The sequence below is a fragment of the Lonchura striata genome, chromosome 7 (genome assembly GCF_046129695.1).
Source record: "Lonchura striata isolate bLonStr1 chromosome 7, bLonStr1.mat, whole genome shotgun sequence".
Classification (NCBI taxonomy): domain Eukaryota; kingdom Metazoa; phylum Chordata; class Aves; order Passeriformes; family Estrildidae; genus Lonchura; species Lonchura striata.
Genome location: NC_134609.1, coordinates 29,934,115 through 29,960,542, shown reverse-complemented (window position 1 = coordinate 29,960,542; position 26,428 = coordinate 29,934,115). Strand labels below are relative to the sequence as shown.

Genomic DNA, 26,428 nt, shown 5'->3' with positions numbered 1-26,428 from the left:
ATCCCGAGTAAGGCACAGCCACCCTCTGGGTGAACACCAAGGTGAAAGTATGGGATTGTTGCAGGAGAAATCCCAGAATCCCAGACTGGTTTGGGTTGGGAGGGACCTTAAATCCCACCCAGTGCCACCCCTGCATGGTCAGGGACACTTCCCACTGTCCCAGCTGCTCCAACCCCAATGTCCAGCCTGGCCTTGGGCACTGCCAGGGATCCAGGGGCAGCCACAGCTGCTCTGGGAATTCCATCCCAGCTCCTGCCACCCTCACAGAGAGCAATTTCTTCCTGATATCCAACCTGAATCTCTCCTCTTAGTTTAAACCTTGACACTTTAGAAAGAACTGTCACTTCTATCTAAAGAAGTGCCACTGCTTTCTTTTTGACACTCTTATTTACTCTGCATGCTGTGTTCTCCTTGTTTCTATGCCTGACCCTCTTTTGGGATAAATTCCCTCCCCTCCATGCACCTGACTCCTCTGTACAGCCTGGTGCTCCTGTCGTGTGCTGGCATTTCAAATCCTTTTTGCAGCACCAGAGCAGAGCTGTTGTAGTGACCTGGGGAGACATCCTGCCCTGAAGAAACCATAAAAAATAAATGTTCTTTGCTCCTGTAGCTCATCTGCTGGAGGAATGTGTGAAATTCAGGAATTACAGAGCGACCCAGGGCTCAGGGTGACACTTTCTGCAAGGTGACACTCATAAACCTGAGCAGGAGAGGTGGCTTGAAGAACATTAAGTAACTCCAAGTTGTCTTTTCATTCATCTTTTAAAAACCAGAAGAGAGATTCAGTGACAGCTTGTGCTGGAGCAGGTGCAGCTCATTTTCCTCTCCCTGCTGTTGTGTGAGGTGAGGATCAGGTATTCCTCACACAAACAGGAATTCCTGGTGGATGTAAACTCCTGATGGATGTAAAATCCTGGATGTAAACTTCTGATGGATGTAAAATCCTGGATGTAAACTCCTGGTGGATGTAAAGTCCTGGATGTAAACTCCTGATGGATGTAAAGTCCTGATGGATGTAAAGTCCTGGATGTAAACTTCTGATGGATGTAAACTCCTGGATGTAAACTCCTGGATATAAACGCCTGATGGATATACACTCCCCAGCCCAGCAGCTCCTTTTCTAGACTTAGAGAACTACAAATCACATCCCCTGCCCGCTCACCTAAATTAACACTGCAATTCACCTCAAAAAAAGTTCTCCTGAGAATGTTGCTTTTAACCCCTTGTGTTCTCAGAGGCGTGTCCACCTTCAATATCCAAACTGACCTCTTCCTTCTGAGAAAATTCTTTTTCTGGGTCAAACCAGGGCAGGGAAGAGCCACAAATCACATCCCCTGCCTGCTCACCTAAATTAACACTGCAATCCACCTCAGCTGGCTTTGCTGTGTTTCCCAGAGAAATCTGAAGGGCTGATTTGTGCCTGTGAGGAGCACAGCTCCCACTCCCACTCTGCTGCTTTTCTGTGCTGATTGCCCACAGGAAGGAGCATCCCTCAATTCAGCTGTGCTGAGGATCCCTGGAACTCACTGAGGCAGGTTAGTAAATCACTGCAGAGAGGGATTGCACCGTACCTTTTGAAAGACCAAGAGGAAATTGTATTTTGGAGAACAATTTGAACTTCACTCGGTGAAAGTAGCCTTTCATGAGGCTTTGGAGGGGAGGAGCTGGAGAGGAGCTCCTCGATTTTCACATAATTATGTGGACTCATTGCTGAAAAGTGAAGATATATTTAGTGCCTTTTTCCTCTGCCCTTGGAGCTGGGTGGATTCCTTGTGCTTGTAAAGCACAGCTTATTATTTCTCTGCCTCAGTTAAGTGTTTTTTGGAGGTGCTGCTGGTGCAGAAGTTGCAAGGCTGAGTTCATAATCAAAGACAAAGATCTGTGGGACTGTTTGGGGGAAAAGCAGCAATTGAGGAACACACAGATGTGTCCCAGAGTTGGGATGGGCCATCCTTCACTCTGGCAGCCTGGGAATACCTGTGGGAAAGGCACTGAGGGTTTTCATCCATTCTGAGCCCTGTGCTGCCTGTTTTTACAAGAGGGAATGGCTGGGCCATTTGATAGTGTGGGTCAGAGTTGGACAAGAAAGAGCTGAAAACAGGATTTGCAGCAGGAGAACAGAAGAGAGAACTGAAGTTCTCCTGAGCTGCTGTGTCATGGACTTTCCAAAGCTCCTTTGGGTTGGAGTCTTGCATTTCTGACTTGCCCTCTGCTGTGACCTCCAAGCCCTGAGCTCTTCCATGGGGGAAACCTCTCGATCCTCCCCCGTGACCCACTGTGCTGGAATGCCCTTTCCTTCAGAGCTTCACTGCTTTATTCCTCTATATTTTACAATGTTCTCTTCTAGGAAAAAAAAAAAAAAAAAAAAAAAAAAAGACAACTCTGTCTTCTTTGGACTGGTCCTGAATAGTAATTCCTCAGTCAAACATAGCAGCATCCCAAATGAGGCTGGACAGCTGTTTCCCAAATATATCCCTGAACATATTCTATACACATCATAAAGCTGGGTTTGGGTTATTTGAAACGTTCTGCAGCCTCCCTGCCCCCTCCTGCAGTCAATGGCAAATGTTGTTCTCCCAGCTCCACTTGTCACATTTTGTTCTGGAGAACAGGGAGATATTGAGAGATACTGGCTTCTCTCCTTGACTGCATTTCAATATGTATTTTGTATAATGAGGGCCCAAATCCTTCTGCCATTACTTGTGCTTTAATCACACTGTGCTCTGCCCAGATTGCTTTAATCGTATTTGCATCAGCAGGAGTTGCTCTGTAATGAGCAATATTTCATCTGCAGCCAGAGCAGAAACATCTCGGGCACTCGAGGAGGAAGGAGCTGCCTGGCCTGAGTTTGTTCAGCACAGCCCTCCAGTGAGGGATGCTGCAGCATCCTGATGGGAGAAATAGATTTTCAGGAATTAGAAGGAAAAAAGTGATTTTTATAGGCTTTGTTTTTCTGTTAGTTTGGGGTTTTTTGGGCTTTTTTTGTGGTTTTTTTTTGGTTTTTTTTTTTTTTTGTGTGTGTGGTTTTTTTTGTGTTTTTTTTTCTTTGTTTGTTTTTCTTTGGTTTTTTTTTTAAATTATTTTTATTTTTTATTTTATTTTTTAATTTTTTTAATTTTGTTTTTTTGGACCTGTCAGGTGTGATAGCTCCCTTTTAATTTTCTAGTAAATGGCTTTTTGGCGTGTGTTATCAGCTGAGAAATGCCCGGTGCAGAGACATCATTTTGTACTTCAGCCATGACATTACTCTAGATGAGAACTGAAAAGTTATATAGATATTACACCAATATATAAACCATGTGTGTTAGGAAGACAAGTTCAGTTTTGAAATATTTGCCTTAGCCATGCTTTTCACTTTCAATCTGTGCCAAACATGTGCTTGAATGACTGATGGAGTCATATGGTTCCCTGAATAAAGCACTTTATTGTGCTCAGACTTGGAGCCTTCCAACAGTTGTATTACAGAAGCTTGAAGATTAAGATGATCCAACTGCTTAGGGGGTATGTCCCACAAGGAACATTTTAGTTTTTATTTTCTTGTCCCCCCCCCTTTTCTCTATTTTTTGTCTTCCTCTGTGTCATCAGTTTGTTCAGCTGGTGGGGCAGTGACATTGACCACAGAGTTTGGTGGAGGAGAGCAGCCACCTCCAAATTTCAGCCGTGTCCACGTGGAAATGCTGAGCACACGAGAGATTCCAGGCAGTTTATGGGATTTTATGGGGGAGGGGTGAGAGGGCTGTTCCCTGTCGCTGATTATTTCATCAGCAGAATCAGATTTAGGGAAGGAGTAACTGTGCATGAGCAAGTGATGACAGGAGGTAGATCTGAGAATTATCAAGCCCAAATATTGAAAGCCATGTTTTTAATACTGTTCAGTTAATGGGGATCAGGGAATCTCAACCTTCCATTTCTCATCCTGGAGCTGCCTGGTGTGGATCACTGGTGATGCTGCAGAGCTTCATCCTCACAGACCCATCAAGCTAGAGGCAGCTTCTTTTTCCATGAGAAGCCAAAAGAACAGAAAATTAAATTCAGAAATGCATGGAGTCATCTTGCTGCTGCCTCTCCTCAGGCTCATCAAAGACCTTTGTTGATTTTTCATGTCTGAAAAATTTTTGTACACTACTAGTAATTTCTGCAGTGTGAAAAAAAGGACAAAATTCAAGCTCAAGAAGATCCATGGAATTAGTTGCTTTCCAAGGGTTACTTGTGCTTAAATGCCTGAGGTCTTGGGTTTGGGAATTTGGAAGAAGGGAGAAAACAAGTAAAACTTTGTGTGTAGTTTTTCCTTTTTTTAAAATGGTTTATTTTCTAAGCAGGCCATGAAAGGACTAATTTTCCTGGGTTTTGTAGAAATAATCAATGTACTCCTTAGAGGAGCAAAGGTCAGCTGGGAAAATAATTCATGATTTTGAACTAATAAAAACTGTACTGCAAGAGAGATAAGAGTTTTACTTATGCACAGTCAAATCTTGGCCAGGCTTTTGTGCTTATAAATAAAGGAGGGCAGAGTCTGGTGCTGTGCTGCCTTTTATGAAGCTGTGGAAGTGCTGGAAGGGGGATAATGGGAAATATCTTATCAATGTGGTGATTTTTGTCCTTTTTTTGAGAGGGTGTCTGTGTCCTCAGCTGGTGGTTGATGTAAAATTTAAGCTGTTGCTTCTTTGACCCCATGCAAGTCTCAGGGCTGGCTTTGTTTAAATATTATGCAGTGGAAATCTGGTACTGGTTTATTTTCCAGCATTTTCACATTTATTGTGAGATATAATTACAGTTTGCATTTTTTTTTTTTTTAATATTAGTGCCCAGGGAAGTTGTGGATTCCCATCCCTGGAAGTGTTCAAGGCCAGGCTGGAGCAGCCTGGGACAGTGGAAGGTTCCCTGTCCATGGCAAGGATGGAATGGGCTGAGCTTTATGGTCCCTTCCAACCCAAACCATTCTGCTATTTCTTGATTTTATTAAGTGCCAATTAATTTTTTTCCTGTCTCAGACAGAGCAGGCACCATTTGAGGTGGTTTCAGCAAGGCCTGTGCCTGGGTGATGTTTACCTTGAGTAATGTTTAGGCTTTTGCTGGAAGGTGGAGTGAAACAGAGGACTGGCATCACACATCCCCAGACCTTGGCCACAGAAGTGACACTTTATTTTTGGCATGATGTAATCTGACCCCTAATGTTGACAATTTCCATTCAAAGCAAGTTGGTTCTTCTTTTCTTTTTGTTTTCCTTGATAGACAAGAGCTGGATGTGATTCCATATTGGAATCCTATCTCACTTTATGTACAGCCACTTTACACTCCTGCCATCTATAAATCAGCACTGGCAAGATAAATATCAAGAGGCATAGAGAGCTAAGGACAATCATGGGTCCTGTCACCTTTGGTTTTCTAGATTATGTAAAATAATTCTTTTAGTTCCCTTCTTGTTATTCAGACTTTCCACTTCCCTGCTCTCTCTGGCAGCATTTCCAAGCCACCAGCTCCAGGCTCAATTCATCTTTTTTGTGAGTGCAGGTGAGGAGAAATGCTCTCACCAGCTCTCAGGATTCACTTGGATCTCTGGCACTGCCTGGAAAATCTCTTTTGATGCAGCATTAGCAGTCTTGTCCCCAAGACCATGTGTGGGTCGTTCTGGTGTCACCTGCTTTGAGGAGCAATGGTAGGAGCAGAAATCCTGATGATCCCCAAGGGTGTTCTTTGAAAATTCCTGTCCTTTCCTGAGCAGCCATATCCCACCTCTGAGCACTGGATTTCAGGAGGACTCTGGAGTAAAGGTTGCTGATAAAAATCCACACTGATCCTGGTATCTTTTCTTACTGAACTGTGGTAAAATCCTTCCCTTGCCTGGTTGTGGGGATGTGTTTGTGGGCAGCTTCCAATTCTTACCCTGTTTCACTTCCATCAACGTCCATAAATTTACCCTGTTTCACTTCCATAACTTCCTGAAGTTCCTAAATTCACTCCCAATTCGAGTCCTCCCTTCTGTGTGGGATTTTGGATTAAAAAAAATCTGGTTTGAATTTTTCTGGAGGTGGCAGAAGAATCACCCCAAAGGAGAGAAAAGCCCCTGATGGGGGGGATGAAGCTCTTTTCCATCTGCTGGGCCCCCAGGCAGCAGTGGAGGCTCTGGGGTACCTCAGGAACTCCCCAAAAACCCAGTGCCAGTGGCTGAGCACTGAGTGCTGGCTGCAGCCAGGTGGAAATCCCTTCCTCCATAGCCAGGAACGACCCACCCAGGTCATGGATGCCACAAAGTGAGACCTAAACTGAGGAAGCTGAAGAAAATGAGGAGGGAAATGGGTAAAGGATGTCCTTCCTGACTTCCAGGGCATTGCCTGTGGCACAGGGCACTGCTGATTTCAGTTTGCAGGAAACTCTGTTCCATTATTCTTTTCAATCCAAAGATGATTCCAGTGGTTTGGGTGTTTTGGTGCAGATAGAAAAATGAGGACAGGCTGTGACTTAGGATTTTCAGTCCGTTTTTAGTAGGAAAGGTAACACAAGGATGATTTAATTTAATCTTTTTTTATTCCCCCACTTCTGAAATTTTCATAGCCCAGCAGTATGTGCAGGAGGGACATGAGGGGTGTTTGGGGACAGTGTGAGGAGACACAGCTCCAGTCTGGGATGGAAATGGAGACCCCACAGCATCACTGGGACCTTGGCTGGGCTTTTGTGAGGCTCTGGGGCTGTGTCAGTCCTTGAGTACCCTGTGACTGATGGAATCCTGGAGCCTCCTGTGAGGACAGGCTGGAGAGCTGGGAATGTTCACCTGGAGAGGAGCAGCTCCAGGGAGAGCTCAGAGCCCTGCCAGGGCCTGAAGGGGCTCCAGGAGAGCTGCAGAGGGGCTGGGGACAAGGATGGAGGGACAGGACCCAGGGAATGGCTTTAGGTTGACAATGGGTAGATTTAGATGGGATTTTGGGAAGAAATTCTTGGCTGTGAGGGTGCTGAGGCACTAGAACAGAGATTATCCAGAGCAGCTGTGCCTGCCCCTGGATCCCCAGAGTGCCCAAGGCCAGGCTGGATGTGGCTTGGAGCAGCCTGGGACAGTGGTGTGGGAATCCAGAGAATCCCTGTGGCTGCCCTGGCAGGTCTGGGACCCTGGCAGGGGTCAGGAACCCCCATGGACAGAGCCCCCAGAGACACTGTCTGTGATCTCTGGCCATGGAAAAGAGTTTTCAATCCTACAGGATGAATTACAAGCTCTGAGTGTTTGATATAAGTGTGGCATGGGTGCAAAAGTAAAATTTTAGGATTCTAGATGAGGGGTCCAAAGGGGACAAGATGAAGGAAATTGGCTGTGCCTTGTCCTTTTTCTCCTTCTTCATGCCCTCCATGTCTCACTGTGGTGTTGGCATTTTTCTGTTGGTTCAGGCTGGGGACACACTGTCCAACGTGGGTGACAGATATTGGCACGTTCTTGTAAATCCAGCCCAGGGAGTTTCTGGTATTTAATGTTTGTCACATCCCACTGAGGGCAGAGCCCCACACGCTGCCCTGCAGGACAGAGCTGGGCAGGGCAGCAGAACATGTGAGAGATAAACAGAATAAACAACCTGGAAACCAGCACAGACCAATGATGGCTTCTGCTTTGGCTGTGGGGCTGACAGACAAAGACTTTTACAATCTCAGAATCATCAATACCTCAGATTCCGACACAGTGGAAGGGGTGGAATGGGATGATTTGACATTCCCTCCCCACCCAAACCATGCTGGGATCCTCTGACCCATTTTATTCTGGGCACCCCTGTTTCTGTGGGGGACCAGAACGGGCCCATCCCCGGGGAAGGACTCTCAGCATCACAGCTGAGCTTTTACTCCTGTGTCAGTCTGTGTGCTAGAGATGGATGTTGTTTATAAACCAGCCCAGGTCTGACTCCTGTCCTGCTCTGGGGCACTGGCAGCAGGGGTGGGGTGTGCATTTCGTGGGATATATCCTATTTTCCTTGCGCTTAATCCCATTTTATCCAGAGCTACTCAGCATTGGGTGCGTTCACCTCTTTGTTTGTCATGAGGACAAATAAATCGCCCTGCCTCACTAAAAGCTTATTAATTTTAAGTAAATGCAGATCTGGAGAGTGTCTGGGTTTTTCCAGGAGGCAGTGGCCACTAAGCAAAGATGTCACACCACGTGCTCGGAGTTTATTTTGCACAGAGCTTGGAGGAACTGAAATAAAAGGCAAAAAGATGAAAACCATTCTTAACTTTTTTGCCAACAAGCCCTTGTATGATACTGTGCGAAGCAGAAAAGTTGTAGAAGTACATGGCAGATGAAAAATATTTAAGCCACACAAAAGTCACTGACAGGTAACATCTACTCATCTCACTATTTGTACAAAGTAGCTTTTATATTACTGGGGGGGGAAAAGAGAATAAAGGGCGCTGCATCAGCTTGTGGGCTGCTTGTGGATCAAAAGCATTACCTTCAGTGCAGGCTGAAAATAGAAAACAGACACAACTGGGAGGTTTTTCATGTGAAAAAGTGGGAGACGAGCTTGCGTCAGGAAGAGCTGGACAGAATTTCACTGAAATGGAAAATAAGTAGGTGAGTAAGTAGGTGCATGTGACACAAAAGATAGGAAACCTGGGTCTAATCTAACTTTCTGGTATTGCAGATGGCCTGATTTTCTTCTCCTCTCATGACACAGTACAGAAATTTCAATTCTCTGATTTCAATTATTACACTATTTATCCTGCTGTAATACCAGGAGTCCCTGTAGAGAAGAGGCCTCATTATTAATGGAACACAAACAACCCTAATGGTTCAGCTTCAAAGAAATCCTCCTGCAAACGGGGAAGGGAGATGCAGAGTGGCAGGGAGGAAAGAGCAGCAGCTCTGTGAGCTGCAGCCCTGGGAGCTGGGGATGTTCTGGGGGATGGAAACCCTTCCTTGGTGCAGGTGTGGGGCCCATCCCAGGGCTCCTCTCCCAGTTCCCCCAGGGTGCTCCTTGGGAGGGTGGGCTTTGTGCTCAGGGATGGGCTCCCAGAACCAGCAGAAGGCAGCTGGGGATGGGTTTTGTTCAGGTTCTGGGCAAGGACTGGGGAAGTGTCCCTGTCCAGGATCCATTCCTTGGTGGCTCCAGCTCAGTGAGGGCCAAAGGCTCTCCAGGCTACCAGGAGCTATCCCACCTTTGTACCACCTGCTTTTATCCCATTTTTCCCCAAGTTTTCTGCAGTATTCCTGCTTTATTTTTTTGGTCTGACTCTCTCCTTACATTTTTGGTTTGTTTTTTTTTTTTTTCCTGATGTAGAATATTCCTCTCCCCATGTCCGTGTGCCATTGCTCAGTGGCCTTTCAGATCTCTCCTACTCAAGATAAGTGTGGGTTGCTCTTCCCTGGCTATGATCCCTTATTTTTTGCCCTGTGTTCTTCAAAGCTTTGCAATCAGGCTGCAGAAACCTATTTAAAGGATTTAACTATTTATCTTCCCCATCCCTTTTTTTAAAATTTTATTTTTAATTTAAAGACTGGGTTAGAGTTTATTTATCAGCTATTATTCAGGTTTCTTTGTTTTGCAGTCTTTCAGAAATATACCCAGTCCATAAATATAATGAATTTCATGAAAAAAAAACATTATTTGATATACAAAAGGCACCGTACTGTGCTTTTATCACATTGAGTTGGGAGTTAAGCAAGTGCACAATGCATGTGCCCAAATTCTCTCCAGAATGAGGCCCAAAATTGGGCTGCAGTGCTTCCTCTGCCTTCCACAGGAAGCTGTGATTTTTATCACACCCAATAATTTAAATAAAAACATTCAGATAAGCAGCCAAGTATCTGGCTCAGGGAAAGCAACTAGACAGAAATTGATCTCGTGTTTTATAAATGCTGTGGCTTCAGAAGATTTGCAAACCCTGGAGCTTGTCTGCTTTGTTTCCCCCCAAATAAATTATCTTTTCCAATAAAGATATAACTGCTGCCTATAAACCTGTCTTGATGTCTGTCTCCAGGCTATCAACACTTCTGCACAATGAGCCTTTTCAGCAGATAAATAAGCACGTGTGGAAGATGAAATTTGCTCATTGTAGCCTTGCTTTGTTGTGCACCACGAGCATCACTTCATTGGGATGGAAGAGGAGTGGCAGAACTGAACCACGCTTGCTGTGGATTTCCCTCCCTCCTCCCATTGTGTTTTTGTGGCTGTTGCACTCCCAGACCAGGCTGGCTGTTTAGGGAATAACACATCTGTGCCCAAATGCTCATCCCCTCCCTTATTTCTGCTGTTTTGGGGAAGTTCATGCTTTGCAGAGTGTCAGGAAAGGCACATGGAGGAGTGTCAGAGAGACTTTGATGTTTCCTGAGGTCACCCTGGCAGGTGCCAGACTTCATGGAAGCTGTGCAGAAAATGCACCCACGGGAGGACAAGGATCCTCCAAGGGGCTCTGAAGATTTGGATCTCACGACACCTTCAGAATTTGCATCCTACAAATTGATAGAAGGGCCTGAGTCATTTAATTTGTGTGGTTGAGATTGCTCAAGTGGGCCAAGGAGAAAGGAGAGCAGGGCTGGAGCCAAACTTTTCTCATTTTGCTGAGATATGCTTCATAAATTCCAGTTCTGAGTAGAGAGCTTCCTGCCTGATAATGAGAATAAAGGCTTGGAGCTCTGTCTAGACCCTCCCAGGCTGAGGAGATGGTTCCTCGTGTGCCTCCCCAGGGGAGAACCAAATCTTGGGCCAGTTTTGGAGCATCTCTTCTAAGGGCTGACACTGTGTCCTGCCAGCCCTCGGTCACTTGGGCTGCATTAAAGGGGTGTAAGAACTCTATATAACAACTTCCCTCTCTCCAATATATTTTATCTTTTAATCTAGTGAAGTTTTTTGTTTTTTTTTTTTTTTTTTTTTTTGATTTGGCATTTTTGTTTTATTTGGTTTTCTTGTTTATTTGGTTGCACACATTTTGTTTTGCTTTGTTTTTTGGCGTGTTTTAGGTAAAGTGTTGTATTTTTACAAGCACGTTGAAAAATACCAGATTTTATTTCTGCTCACATCGGCTTAGCCATAATGACAGCACAGATGTTTTTAAGCTAATCCTAACAGTGATTAAATGGGGGTAATTCTGCTCAGAATATGACTCTTCATCCTTCATGAGAGCATTAGGTGAGCACAGAGTGTGGCAAGCCCCACCAGAGTTTTAACTATCCTGTGGCACCTGGAAGCCATCCCTGTCTTCTCTTTGATTTATTCTACTATTTTCCCAGCTCTTGTCCTGTGATATTGATTTTAGGGCTCTGCCTGGACAGGCACAATGTCATTAATGTGTTTAGGGAGAGGAAAAACACTTGATAAATGCTGCATGCATACAGCTTTTTGACCTGGTGGTATGAATGGAAGTCATCTGCCTGTGTAGGAGTAGAGTGTTATTTCAATGAATTTATATTCTCTTTCTCTTCCAGACCTTTTTTTTCCCTACTAATGAGACTGTGCATCCTCCACGATGATATCCTTGCATCCTGATATCTCTACTCCTAATGTGCAGCCTTTGTCTTCTGCTGCCACCATCTAATCCCCCTCCAGCTCTTCCCCTGAGCCCCTCTGGTTTCTCTCTGAAATTCCTGTAGGTTTTGCCATTTCATGACGAGTTTCCTGTTTGACCCTTTTCCTGAATGATTGATTTCCTTTTGCATATGCTGCCAGGTCCCTCCAATAGCAAGGTTCACCTTGTCAGAGGCTGTTCCCAGCTAACCTGAAGTGCTTCTCCCTGTCCCTAGGTGAGAATGTGGACAGCCAAGTGGAGTCCCCAAGGCTGCAGGTGTCAAAGGACCAGCCCAAAGATTATGAGATAACAATTCCCTTCCTTTTGAATGGAGAGCAGTGGAGACCAGTGAATGGCATTTATTCAAAGGTTAGTCTTCATTTTGCCTATTTGTTTATTCTGAGGTGTGTAACAATTTAAAGGCTGTAGGGAGGATTTAATGCACTTTCATCCAATAGGGGATGAGAGTGTTTTTATATAGTTGCTGCCACATGTCTGAAATTGCTGCTTATTTAATTTAAGAAATGGATAAGGTCTTTGGTTGAAATGAATACCTTTTTCCTGCAGAGATGCATTCCTCTTTCTGATGGCAGAAATGAAAGTTTAAAGTGAAATAACAGCAATTTAACTGCTTGAGATTCTGTCATGCAACAGCAAAAGGAAAACTGAGGGAGGGGCAAGCACACCAAACAGGTTTGTTTGAATAAACACAGTCTGACAGCAAGGAATTTAGAGAGCAGTGAAAATAATGTTGCTGTGCTGGCTGCAGCCTGAGGCGTTATCTGTGCTTAATTATCCCATGGGACACCCCCAAATTCCATCCCCTGTGCTGGGCTGGGAGTGAGGGTGACTCTCCCTTCACACTCTGCTTCCCCTTTCCCAACAAGGGCAGCATCTGCCACTGGCTCAGGAATTGTTTCCCCCTCTTGCAGGCCCTGATAAACTTTCCTCCTTTCTTCCCCCCAGATGTTTGTGAAGGATATAGGAAGCTGCAATTAGTTAAAAAACAAGGCTGGGTTTTGTCTCCTGTCTGAAGTATGAGGACAGTTTGTTGTTTATTATCACCAAATGTATCCCGGGAATCTCCTACCCTACCTTTTAACTCGGGTCCAGTTTGACTCCAGCTCACTTTTCGTGTCATTCTTTTAATTATCTGAATGAGGAAGGGAAAAAGTAAAATTTTTAAATAGTTAAAAAAAAAAAAAAAAAAAAAAAAAAAAAAAAAAAAAGAGAGAGGAAAAAACCTAAGCAGAAACCATGCAAAAAGCTCAGAGAGCCAATTAGAAACAGCTTTTCTTGTTGGATTGGGAAAGTATTCCATGGAGAAATCCTGCTTGACTACTGCCACTGCTTGCAGGACATGGCTTTGGATCCCGTTGCTGATTGACACAAGTAGGTGTGAAAAGATATTTCCAAACAAGGGTTCTGACTTTCAAAAAAAGCTTGTCTAGATTAAAATTTTTCCTTCTTCTCCTCTGTCCCTTCCTAAATAGGAAAGAAGGGCCAGGCCCAGTTCTGAGTCTGTGCAGTGATGAAAGGGATATCAGAGTGGGTGTAGAATGGCTTATCTTGGAGAGATAACACAGATGGCTTGGTCCTAGATGTATGTGCAACTCTATTTTTAGATTATTTAATTAGAAACAGGCATTCTCCATATAGAGAGAGGCCTTTTAGCTCCTCACTGGAGCTCTCTGAGAGAGTTACAACCCAGTATCATTCCGTGAGTAATGATAATGTGATTTATATCGTTAATTTGTTTCCCAGAATTACTTTCAGTTTAAGATGAGCACTAGAAAAGATTTGTGGCTTGGTAGAAAGATCCACGTGCTGTATCAGCACTTTTTTTTTTTCCTTTTGAATACTTCTTTTCCATGGAAACTTATAAATTAAATACACAAAAGTGCACATCAGGCTGTGGGAAGAACAACAGCTTCAGTGGTAGAGGAGAAGAGTAATGAATAGCTTGTCACATAAATATTGATCAAAAGCACGAAAGTTAAATACTGCTGTATTTGATGGCTAAATGGGATCTATTGTTCTTTAACTCGTTTCAAAGTGTTCCTCTGTTTTCTTTTAATCGTATATGAAGTCAAAAAAAGCATGTACTTGTGAGAGGGGAATGGTATTGCAATAGGATATATGGTAAAATAAAGAATGGAGTGGCTATAAAAGTGCCAAAGGATTAAAGTTATTTGTGTACAGATAATTGCCTGGCAATGATGGCCCCATTCCCCAATCCTTTCACTGTAAATACTCCTGCTTAACAATTAGTCCCTGGGAAAGCACACTCATCATTTAGGGCAGCCTTCTCTCCCATCCTGGAGATAAAACTGTCCTTTTATTTACCCCAGGAGTCGCTGCAGTATCTGTTGGAATCTCTCACTTGGAATCTGTCAGCAATGATTATTAAGCTAATGACTTTCTGGTTGAGGGCCTACACCGTGCAAAAAAATGTGAGATAATTCACACTGTCTAATGGCACAAACACACAGAACTGCTCAGCAGCAGTGAGGAAATTCCATTTACTGAGGGGAAAAAAGAAAAATTGCGTATTTCTAACCATATTTCACTATAATACACTTAGGAGGTGGTTTTTCAAGGACATCTCATGATTTGGGTGCTTCCTATGAAAGTTTAAATTAGTGGGAGGCAAACCCCAATTTAAAATTCAGATATGTAATTCAATGATATTAAAAGAATTTTAAGGGGTTTCTATTTCTTTATATTTAAAGAATTTAAAGGGGTTTCCTAAGTGCAGATTAAGTGTTTCATGCCCGGAGAGAACTGATCATTTACTGGGCAGGTCAATTTTCTCTTCACCTTCCCCAGCTGAAGTCAAAGCCCTATCAAACCAAGGCCAGGGTTTCATGGTGGCATCATTTCAGAAATGTTGTTGTTTTTTTCCTGTTTAAAAGATGCCCATGCTGATGCCAGCACTCTTTGTAGAATCATGGAATCTTTTAGGCTGGAAAATCCCCCAAGGTCATCGGGTCCAACCTTTGGGCACCACCTTATCCATTAAACCCCAGCCCTGAGTGCCACATCCAGTCATTCCTTTAAGGCTTCTGGGGATGGAGACTCCAGCACTGCCCTGGGGAAGCCTCATCCAATCCTTATCCATTATTCCAGTGAAAAATTATTTCCTAAAATCCAACCTGAGCGCAACTCGGGGCCTCTTCCCCTTGGCCTATCAGCATCTGGGATAGGGATGAACATTTTAAAAATAAAATATAGATTCTTAGAAGAAGCTGCTATGAAAATACCTCAATTTGTACAACTGTGTGATGTTGTTTGTTTAGCTGGGGTTGTTAATATTTCTCCTGGCATCTTTTTTTGTTTTACAATTCAGAAAATGTATCACTTTCAGTGGGAATATTTTGCTGGTACCTATTTCTTCTATTACCTGGATATAATATTTAGTTGCTAATACTGAGCAGGCTGCTAAAATGAGGGGCTGCTATTCTGAGTGTCCAGCTGTTGCTGCTGAGGTGAAAATGCTGCATTTGGGGCCGTGTGGCAGCGGGATCGGGCCCTGAAGGGTTGTGCAACATCACCCCACGCTTCAAACAATAGCTGCCCATATTCCCTGCAGATGTGATTTCCTCCTTCCCTGCAATTTTGTGTGCATTATAGCATGTGTTGATAGGTCATTATACATTAGAGCTCCAGTTGTCCTTCCACTTCTCTTTTTTCATTTGCTCAGCACTTTGCGTTCTGTGTTGATTACCACCCCCCACCTCAGTGCTTGCTTTAAACTCACGAGGGTTGGGTTCTATTTTTCTTAAATATTCCTAAGGTTTGAATGAAGTTTCATTTTATATTATTTAAGTGCAGCAAATAATAAAAAAAAAAACCTCTTTTCCCCCCACCACATATTTCCAGCTGAATATTTTTCTTCCAAACTTGGCTGGCGATTCACAAATCAAGCCAAGTTTGATGAGAGTTTGGGTAAGTGATGTTTTAGTACACAGAACACTTGAGGGAAGATTTTTTTGAAGACCATCTGTTTGGCTTCAGCTTTTATCCTCACACCCTGTTAGGGCCACAGAGGGCTTGGTGTGTGCCAGATCCCTGCAGCACAGGAGCTCTGGGTCAGGTAATATCAGTGGTGTTATTCCGGAGCCTGCAGCACATCCCTGCTCTTGGGGAGCCAGGAGATGTTTCACGTGGGCATTAAGGGGCTTTTGGCTCCATTTCTGTTCAAATGCTTCTGTTAAAATTCTGGTTTAAAGCTCAGCACAGTGGGAAATGCTGCCTGGCAGGCAGCATGGAAAAGCTGGAATGCTGGGGGGATCCTGGTGTGGCATTGCCCTGGGCTGGCTCTCGTGTTCCCAGAGGGACACAGCTTAGTGGAGCTGCCTTTGGAGCAAACTTTGGTCCAGATTGTAAAATCCATGAAGTTCCTGAGACATGGGAAGCGTTTTGGGAGGGTTTGCTGTGATCAGCTGTGCAGGTGAGCACAGAGAGCTCAGGTGTGGCAGCAGTGCTCAGGTGTGGGGTTTTCTCTGCTCCTGTCTGGGTAGCATCTGTCATCCCATTGCTGGCACCTGCAAGGACTCCAAGAGAACCAGGACCAAGTGCTTTGAAAGATTTAATCCTCTCAACTTTCTAAAAGCACATGGGCAAGTTAGGTGCAGCTTTCCTTTCTGGGGGATATTTTGCACATTTTGATGAATATGGATATTTTGTGATCCTGATCTCTGTGCCTGTCCAAGTGCAATATTAACCTGTGGGTGCTCCAGTCAGGATACAGATGCCATTCATTAAAATAAATGGGAGTGCAGCTGAACCTGAGCAGGTGTTTGAGCACCTGCAGCCTGGAGCTGAGTGTGGCTCCTAAAAATCCTTATGAGAACCTGGAAAACCCTGAAATGCTTGAACTTGATTTGAGTTTGCAAGTTGCCAGCCCAGGTTGCTTTCAAATGATGGAATTTCAGACAGGGAATTTGATTTTTGATGTCAAACTTGAGGAGTAGGTAAATCAGTGAGCAAATTTTGCTGTGTGACTTCTTTAAAACAATTAACAGTGGGAAAGTAGCTGTACACAATGTACCTGTCACTGGGTTAGACCCTTAATCCACCTGGATCACTGTGAGCCTCGCAGGACTCTTTTAAAATACTGTCACTGACCTCAATATATAGACATAGATTGGGAAATCCCCTCTCCCCCACCTTGCAGAGTGAGACCTCTTGTTCTGTGGCTTCCCACACTCCAGGAGATTGGGGCTGTGCTGGAGTTTGAGACAGCAGAGGAAAAGAAAGAAAGATGCCCTTGGTGGGCAGAGAGGATGGCAAGACCTGAAGGACATTTCCAGCTTTTACTCCATCACCAGTGACTTCTAAATCCAAATAAATCAGAAATTCTTCTCCCCTTTGGGGAGGGGGCAGTGGATTCAGGGACCAGCAACACTGCTTGGCCAAGCTGAAGTATTCAAGGCCAGATTCTGAGCTCGTGTGAATCAGTTTCCTTCCCTTGCCCAGGCTGGAATAAATCAAGGGCTGCAAATTGAAATCTTAAAGAAGGGTTTTTAAAAAAAGGGAGAAAGAAAGATGAGAAGGCAGAGTTGCTTTTCTTGTAGCAACACTCTTTTTTTTTCTTTCTTGGTGTTATGTTATGCTTTGAATATAAACTCTAGCAATGAAATGTGAAGATAAAGATGAAAGCCAGCTATAAAATATATATTTAGACCATATTTCTTCTGGTTTTTAAGTGTGCACTTGTCACAGCTCTAAGCTTGTGCATGTGAAGTGGCAGAGGATTACCATTTCCTGCTGCTTAGCATGCAGTGCATCTCCCTGTGCTCCTGAAGAAGCAGCTTTTGCATCCCTGCCTGCCCCGTTCCTAAGCACTGTGCCATGGATTGTACTCAGGAGCAAACATCAGAATCTTGATTATTTGTGTTGAATTCTGGGCACTGATTACGTGAATCTCAGCGTGAAACTCTCTGCTAGCTATAAAAGTATCATCAGCTCTGACAGTTGTTGGTTATCTTTATGATTCTCCAGATGTATCACATCTATTGGATGTTACACTGATGCTTTTCACCTTTTTGCATTATTTTATGCCTTCATTCTAAGGCCCTAGTTCAACACCTGCAAAAATTGGGATATTTTTGCCAAAACACCATTGTCAAGAAGAGGAAATAACTTTAATTTTTTTTTTTTAAAGCTGGAGATTAATAATAATAATGCTGGAGATTTGAGAACACATTGGGAGCTGCAAACTGAGGCAAAGCAGTGATAGCCAGGGTCATATCCAGAGTTTTGGTCTCCACACCAGTTCCAGTTTTATTAGCAGCTTACCAGAGCATCACACAGACTCACAGAATCCTGGAGTGGTTTGGGCTGGAAAGGACCCAAAGTTTGTCTTTTTCCTCCCCCTGCCATGTCAGGGACACCTCCTACCATTCCAGGTGCTCCAGCCTGGCCTTGGGCACTGCCAGGGATGCAGGGACAGCCCCAGCTGCCCTGGGCACCCTGTGCCTCCCCACCCTCCCAGGGCAGCTCTCTCTGCTGGTTCCCACTTCCCCTCTTTGCTGCACCCCTTGTGTGGCTCTCACAGGCCTTAATTCCCAGCTGAGGGGCTCACTCTGTCCGATAATTAATTTAGATCTCAGTGTTTTCAAGAGCAAACCCATTCAAGTTTATTTCATGACTGGCATAGCCTTCGTGCAAGTGATAATTGTTTATATTCCCTTCAACCGAGCCTCCTGCTGTTCCTTTTCATTGGAAATAATTACCAAAGTTTAGACTTCCTGACAATTGTATTAAGGGGAATCATACAGTGCTGCTTAAACAAGGCTTTGAAGGCTGAGAGGATGGCTTTCGTAGCTCTTTTACATGGTTGTTTTACATATCTTGAGAGAGAGAGGCATAACCAGAATTTATAGTGCTCTCCATATTTTTTATGACTCATGAGCATCGACTATAAGAGGCAGAGCTGTGCTCTCTCCACGAGCTGTGTCATCAGCTGGGAATGCAGCTTGGCACAGGCAGAGGAACAGCACTAATCCTCCACAACCTTCCCTGGGAGATCCTCTCCTTGAGCCTCTAATTAATAACCTGGAAGTCATTAATTTCATAGCCTGGTAAACAATCTGATATTTCTTTTGCTTTTCCTTATACTCATACTCCTGCCTTGTAGGGCCACTCTGAGGAATAATTAGTGCAAATATGCTCCATTAGTTAATAACTCTGGTGTGTTTGTTTGATTTGGAAGCAGCAGAAGTTTTGCATGGACACAATTGGGGAAGGGAGCGTGGCACCTCCTCCGGCACTCAGGGAATTTCTGTGTCCCACTGAGCCAAAGCAGCTCAAAGCCACCCCTCTCCAAGAAGAGGAAAACGTGTTCCCTTCCTCCCATCCCACCTCATTTAAGTGATTAAATCTGATCATTTCATTCATGTCATTTTTCAGAGGTGCTGCTAGGTGTGTCCTGGTTCCAGGGACTTGCTGGAGCTCACACAGCAGCTCCGGGGCTGAGAAATTCCTGCAGCTGGGATCACCAATGAAAACTCAGCGCTGGTGATTGAGTGGGGAAAATTCTTTGCTCTGTCTGCACTGAATCAGTGCCCTGGTTCCAGCTAGATACACGAGGATTCATTTCCTGCATACTGGGAAGTGTTAAGCAACTGGGATTCATCCCAAAAAAAGAGTCCACTGCATTTTTAGCCTAAGTGATACAGCGTGTTAAAAGCTCTGTGTGAGCATTCATGCTCAGGTATTGCTGGAAGTGCTGGACGTTTGAAGGAGCAGAAAATGAAATTTTCTGAAATTGGATGAAGGGGAAATTGGGTGTTTTAAGGAGCAGAAAATGGAGAGCTTTGTAGGAACAGCCTAGCAGACACCTCGTGCTCTCCGTGGGGGTTTGCAGCTTTCCTTAGGGTGAAATTCCCCCTCATCAGCTTGGACCACGCTGGGCTGCTGGAGGAATTCTGTCATACTTGGCCACGGGAGATCACCAGTGATATCATGGTGGGGAGCTCTGCCTCCAGTACCAGCCCTCGTGGCCAGGGGCTCTGCAGAGGGTTGGGTTGGGACCCACCAGCTATGAGGTAGCGTCTCAGATCCCAGCTCCAGCAATCCTTCAAAAGCTGATGGGGCTGAAATAATCCACTTTAACTCGAGTTTTCAGGCTGGCATTTCAGAAAAAAAAAACCAACCAAAAAACAAAAACCAACCCCATAAATAAACAGATCACGCTTTCTGCAATAAAATGGGGGGGAAATATTTTTGTTTTAATGATGCAGTTCACGTTAGACACCCTTTCATGTAGGATTAAAATCCAAACCTAAGTTCCTGCCTTATGCTGGGTTTGTAAAGTGCTTGTACTGAGGTACTGAGGCATTTTCATATTGAATTAATTTAGCTTATACTTGGCCATTTCACATCTCTTGCAACAGATCTTGCGAGTGTAAGGTATGAATTTCAGTGTTGGATTAAAGGAATGCTTTGCTTTCCAGCTCTGAGCATGTGATCTTTTTTTTTTTCTATTTTTTAAAAATTTCTTTTTTTTACAGGCAGGAGTAGAATCTCCCTTGTTCTTAATTCCTGTTGTGAGTGCCTTGGGTCAGAGTGAAGCCCAGACTAGAGCAGACTCTCTCCCACCAAGCACCCCTGGTACCTGCAATGTGCAGCTCCTGCAAGGAGCCCTTGGTGGACTTGGAACAGCAACAAAACTTGGGGCTTTTCCAAGAACTGAACTCCTCTGAGCAGGGGAAACCATGAGCTGCTGACATATTTTGTGATGAAGACCCTTCTTTCAGAAAGCCACAGTAAATTGAGTTGTTCTCAGTGTATATTTTAGGAGTGAACAAGTAAATTGAGCTGGTCAATCCACTGAGTCCTACAGCTAACAAGCCCGGTGCCTTTGTTGTTGAATTATAATTCTATTTCACTATGATTTGCTCAAGCCCCAGTTGATTTGCCTCTTCTATAGGAATATTTCTCATTTTCCAGAATTGTAATGAGGAGTCAAAGAGGTTATATGCAGTTTAAAGCCTGATAAAAAAATAATTAGGATTGATAATAAGGCTTTTTAAAATGCAGCAGGAATATCTTGACAATAAAAGCCATTCGAAGTGTTGGTATTTTTCTAGAAATAAAATGACTGCCAAAAAACTCTGCCAGCTGCTTTCAAAAAGCTTGTGTAGATGAGGTAAAAAATTATCTGTATCATTTTGATATCGCAGCAGAAAGTTTGTGTTCAATTTTCATCTCGTGGAAATGGTGTGTCCCACTTGTGTGGTGCCTTTCCTCAAGGACACAGTTCTAAAGGAAAATGGAGCTTTTGGAGCTGAATATTGCAATTTCCAGCCTGGCAGAGGGGCTGGGGTGATGGAGCTGGGAGAGGCTGGGGGTGAGATCCTTGTGAGATGCATTTCCCTGGGATATTGTGTGTGTGCTGGGGCTGCTGCCAGAGCTGCAGGGAGTTCCTGGACTTGATCAAGGATGTGCTGGGGCTGCTTCTGCCCAATGCCACCATAACTCTGCTGGTGCTGATGTGCTGGGGGTATGTATGCCCAGTGTCCCCATAGCTGTGCTGGTGACGATGACATGGGGATATTTCTGTGTCCCCATAACTGCTGGTGGCACTTCTATGGGGCTGTTTCTGTGTCCCCATCCTGTGCTGGTGGCACTGCTATGGGGCTGTTTCTGTGTCCCCATAACTGTGCTGGTGACAGTGACATGGGGCTGTTTCTGTGTCCCCATAACTGCTGGTGACAATGACATGGGGATGTTTCTGTGTCCCCATCACTGTGCTGGTGGCACTTCTATGGGGCTGTTTCTTGTGTCCCCATCCTGTGCTGGTGGCACTGCTATGGGGCTGTTTCTGTGTCCCCATAACTGCTGGTGACAGTGGCATGGGGCTGTTTCTGTGTCCCCATCACTGTGCTGGTGGCACTTCTATGGGGCTGTTTCTGTGTCCCCATCCTGTGCTGGTGGCACTGCTGTAGGGCTATTTCTGCCCAGTGTCCCCATCCCTGTGCTATGGGGCTGTTTGTGTCCCCATCACTGTGCTGGTGACAATGACATGGACCTGTTTCTGTGTCCCCATCACTGTGCTGGTGACACTGCTGTGAGGCTGTTTCTGTGTCCCCATAACTGCTGGTGACCCTGCTATGGGCTGTTTCTGTGTCCCCATCACTTGCTGGTGGCACTGCCTGCTCTGAGGTGTGTGTGCTCTCACTGGCACAGCAGCTGGTGGTGGCTCTGTCCCTGTGTCACCAGGTGTGTCCAGCTCCGTTTAGATGCCCAGCTCTGTCCCTGTCCCCGATGCTGTGGCCAGGTCTGAGATGTGAATGTGCTGTTTGCTCTGGGGCTGCAGTCAGGCTCAGGAAATGAGGAGCTCCTCAGTCCTGCCCTCATCCTCCTGCCTTGGGATCAACTTTATTTGGCTTCTCCTGCGTGACCTTGTTCCCCCTTCCTCTCCTGGCCCTCTCCTCCACCAGGGTGGTTCCTTGGCAGGGTTCATCTCCTCTTTTGTTCCTTCTCTCTCCACTGACCACATCCTTTGAGGAGCACTCCCTGAATAAAAATGGTTTTTTTGGGATGAACCTGCCAAGCCCTTCCCGGCCAGTCATCGTTGTCTGGAGTGATTCCTGGAATCCCAGATTGATTTGGGTTGGAAGGGATCTTAAAGCTCATCTCAGGCCACCCCCTGCCATGGCATGGACACCTTCCACAGTCCCAGGCTGCTCCAACCTGACCTTGAACTCTTTTAGGAGCAGAGCATCCACAGTTCTGCCTCCTTCTGAGGTGGCAGCATTTTACATTCCGAGTTAAAATGAAACCTATAAATAATTATAATATTTAGGAGAATTTTACTAGCTGAGACCACCCTAGTGAGCACAGGAGCAAAGATGTTTAGCCAGAGCTGCTGCCTGGGGACAGCAGGGTCAGATCTTCTCCAAGATGCCCAAGTTTTGTTGATTTTTTTGCTGGGTGTAACTTTCTGGCATGCTTCATCCCTGGGAGTGCTGGGCATGGCAAGCTCCTCCAGGCTGCAATCCTGGATGCAATCCCACCCTGGTGTCCTCCTTTATTTATTTTAGCTTCACCCATTGCCTCTCTGCTGTTTCCCTGGGAGGTACAGCCTGTCCTGGGACAGGAACGCTGCTGGCCAGGGGCAAGGAGACAAAAGCTCTGAGATGGGAGAATTGGGACAGCCAAGAGCCTCCCTGCCCCAAAAAAGGGCCCTGGCCCTGGCAGGGCTGAACCTGCCTTGCAAAGGAAGTTCTGGACATGGATCTGCTGCAGGAAAAGTCAACAAGAGGAATTTTGTCCTCAAAGCAACTCCAAGCCTATTCCTGTGTTAGCATTGCCCACTCCCTCCAGGAGAAAGAGTGGGATCCCTAAATTCAGTGTATCCAACAGAAACTGCCTCTCTCTTGGTTTCAACAGACAGAAACGTTGTTGAAACCAGACTTTTTTTGGCATTTACTGGCATTACTAAGAAAGAGTTGGCCAGGAAAGCTGGCAGAAGGAGATGAGCTGGAGAAGCTTTAAAGATTTTTTTTTTTTTCCTATAAAATGAATATCCAGAAGCTGTGTAAATGTAATTTTTTTAGTTTGAGAAGTGTATAGAAAGACAACATACACACATTTCTGACTGAAAGACCATCCAAGCTGGCTGTGCCCTCCAAATTCTTTTCCCTCAATTAAAAAGATGGGGAAAAAAAAAAAAAAAAGACAAAACAAAACAACATCTCAGGAAATCCCTAGAATGTTTATTCAGGAGCAGAGCAGCCTGTTACAATCATTAGCTTGCAAAGGTATTTCTGTTATAGTCAGAGGGCAAAGTGAATTTTAACCTTTTATTGCCAAGAGATGCCATGTTTTTCATGGAGGAGCTATTGAGGTGTGTAAATCCCTGTGAATGAGTGAGTGGCATCTGTAAAAACCCCAACCAAAACCCCAAAGCACACCCTGCAGAGGGAAACTAAAATCAATTTCAATGCCTACAGTTAAACATTAAGTACTACATTTCATGCTTTATTGAGTTTCTATTTATTACTTAATTTTTGCTTGTAAAAGGCTCCAATTGAAGCAAAAAGATATTTCTCAATATTTGACTCCCTTTTTCCTTACAAGCTCAGCGTGGAATTGCCAACTGCTATGGGGTTTTCATTATAAAGGGAAAAAAGGGCTGGATTGGTTTAAAATGTGATCTGTGGGAACCCTCCAGAGCAGGATCTTTCCCAGGAATCCCAGAGGAGAGAGAAAAGAAAGGAAAATGCAGCTCCAGGGTCAGGAGCCTGGGAACACTGCTTAGCACAGGGGCAGATTTAGGAAATGGATGGGAACCCTTGGGATTTTAAAGATGGGAACCTGAATTATTTGCTTTGTGCAGTCAAAAATCTCCCCTTTATTGTCCTGCCTCTTCCCATCTATAAAATGGGAGTAAGTATAACCCAGGCAATGGGGCATCAATTTGATTTTTGTGATCAAATCGATGCCCCCAATTTTCAGACCAAAAGTGGTATTTGTGTTCTTTCTTTGGCTGTGCAGCCTTTAGGAGCCAGGAATTTGCTGTTCTGGGGTAAGAGGGATGCCTTGCACGTGTGGAAAAACCCCATACGTGTTGTTTGAATGAGGGACTAGATATTTTGAAGATTTTAAGTCTTAAGGAATGAAGGAGGAGGAGTGGTTGCAGTGCTGAGCACGAGGAGTGTCGCTATTGCAAACTTGGAGGCAATTTGAAAACATCTTGTAAATATTGTGAAGAGCATTAACTGAAATTTTTATAGGGTATGATGAGCCTATAACTCAGTCCAAGTTTAGACAATCACCTTTCTTTGATGGAAATCTACAGGGACATGAAAACACTTGAGTTTAAGAAATATTTTGATTATGAATATTTTGGTTTATTATGTATCTCTCATTTATATGTACATTTTTACTTCTTTCAACCATGCAATTTAATCACCAAGCACCAATTCTTTTAAAATTGCATTTATCAATATTACCCCACTTTCATACATCTATTAACTAATTTAAGAAGAAATCTTGATGTGTAGAATGGAAATCAGCTCTAATTTCAGAGCCTTCACTGAATGAGTGTTTAGCAGTTTCTCTAAATCTGTGTGAGATGGAGACAACAAGAGCTGGATTTGAGTAATTTCTTTTGTAGGGAGCACCACAGTGCTGAATTTTCCTGTATTTGTATTAATGGAGTAGATATATCTATATATATATCTACATATATCAATATATGTACATATATATCTATATATATCAATTTATGTGCATATATATCTCTATATATTAAGATCTCTATCTTTACTTACACAGCTCCTCTGTTTCCAACCTTATCTCAGCATTCAGCTCTCAAACCAGGCTTTGAATTTGTTTTTTGCAAAACTCTGTGAGGAAAAAGCAGCTGAATAAGGCTACAGCAAGATCTGGCATGGAAATCAAATCAGAAAATCAAGCAGTGGAGAGGGAGGATGCACAGCAAGGAGTGGAACTCTTATCAGTGCTCTGCTTTTCTAGGACACGTTATTAGGGAGGAATTTCATTTAGGAGCAGAGGCTTTATCAGTGTGTCCTTGTGATGGCCTCAGCAAAGCCATAAACTTCATATATGGAGATGGAGTTGGTCTAATTTTAGGATAAGGCATTGAGGGGGAAAAAAGAAAGCATAATGTAAAAGAAATAAAGGCTATTCCAAGTGTGGATATTATCTGTGCCATCGCTGCACAGCTTCAAATTGCAGGAGGATCAGCTGCTGCAGATATTTTGGCTGACGTGGATGAAATCAGTGTCTTCTGGAGCTCCCCATTATTGTGTACAATATTTCCAATAATTCAATTACTTTGAGGCAGATAACAAAGGGAGACTTTGATATTTCTGTGCAAAAAGAAAAAAAAAAAGGCATTTTCAAATTCTTCACAGCCTTATTTACTAAACAATTTAGACAAAGAGTCCAGTCTCTGTTTGAAGGTTTCAAAGGCAACGTTGGCTTGTTTTTCCAGGAAAATCTTCATTTTTCTCAGTGCAAGAAAAATCAATACAACCCTGGTAACACAAAGCTGTGTCTTACCAAGGTCTATTCCTTAAGCTCAGTTGGAATTCTGACACTGGCCATCACACTCAAGCTGAATTACTTGGTAATACCAAGATGTGCTTGGTTTATTCCAGCATCCATAGTGTAGTTTTTATGGTTTTGCATTCTATATTTTTTTTATTATATGCAAATATTTCCTGGCCAGAGCAATGAGGGTTTCAGAAGCTGCTCATGAACCACAGTGAAGTTGTTTTCATGCTGTGTTCTTTTAGTGTGCTGGCTGGCACCTGAGCTAGTGAGAGATTTATTCAGCATAAAATAATGATAAATAGATATGATAAACATAATAAATATAATAAATAAATAAAACCAAACAATTCTATATTTTTATACGATATACAAATATTTCCTGGCCAGAGCAATGAGGGTCTCAGAAGTTGCTCATGAACCACAGTGAAGTTATTTTCATGCTCTGTCCTTTTAGTGTGCTGGCTGGCACCTGAGCTAGTGAGATTCATTCAGCATAAAATAATAATAAATAAATATAATAAATATTATAATAAATACATAAACCCAAAATATTCTATATTTTTATATTATGCACAAATGTTTCCTTGCCAGAGCAATGAGAGCATTAGAAGTTCCTAATGAACCACAGTGAAGTTATTTTAATGTTCTGTCCTTTTACTGTGCTGGCTGACACCTGAGCTAGTGAGAGATTTATTCAGCATAAAATAATAATAATAAATATAAACATATAATAAACATAATAAATACATAAAATACATAAAACCAAATTATTATATATTTTTATACGATATACAAATATTTCCTTGCCAGAGTAATGTGGGTTTCTGAAGTAGCTCATGAACCACAGTGAAGTTGTTTTCATGTTCTCTTTTTAGTGTGCTGGCTACCTGAGCTAGAGAGAAATTTATTCAGCATA

At 43.7% G+C, this 26,428-nt stretch overlaps 1 protein-coding gene across 1 annotated transcript in view; it reads left to right on the top strand.

Moving 5' to 3' along the window:
* The window catches only part of ADAM12 (ADAM metallopeptidase domain 12), a 179,508-nt gene that overhangs the window by 6,626 nt on the left and 146,454 nt on the right, over nucleotides 1–26,428 (top strand). Inside the window, exon 2 of the mRNA XM_021526349.3 lies at nucleotides 11,711–11,844. Within this exon, the coding sequence (XP_021382024.2) occupies nucleotides 11,711–11,844 (134 nt within the window). The remainder of the gene's footprint in view (nucleotides 1–11,710; nucleotides 11,845–26,428) is intronic.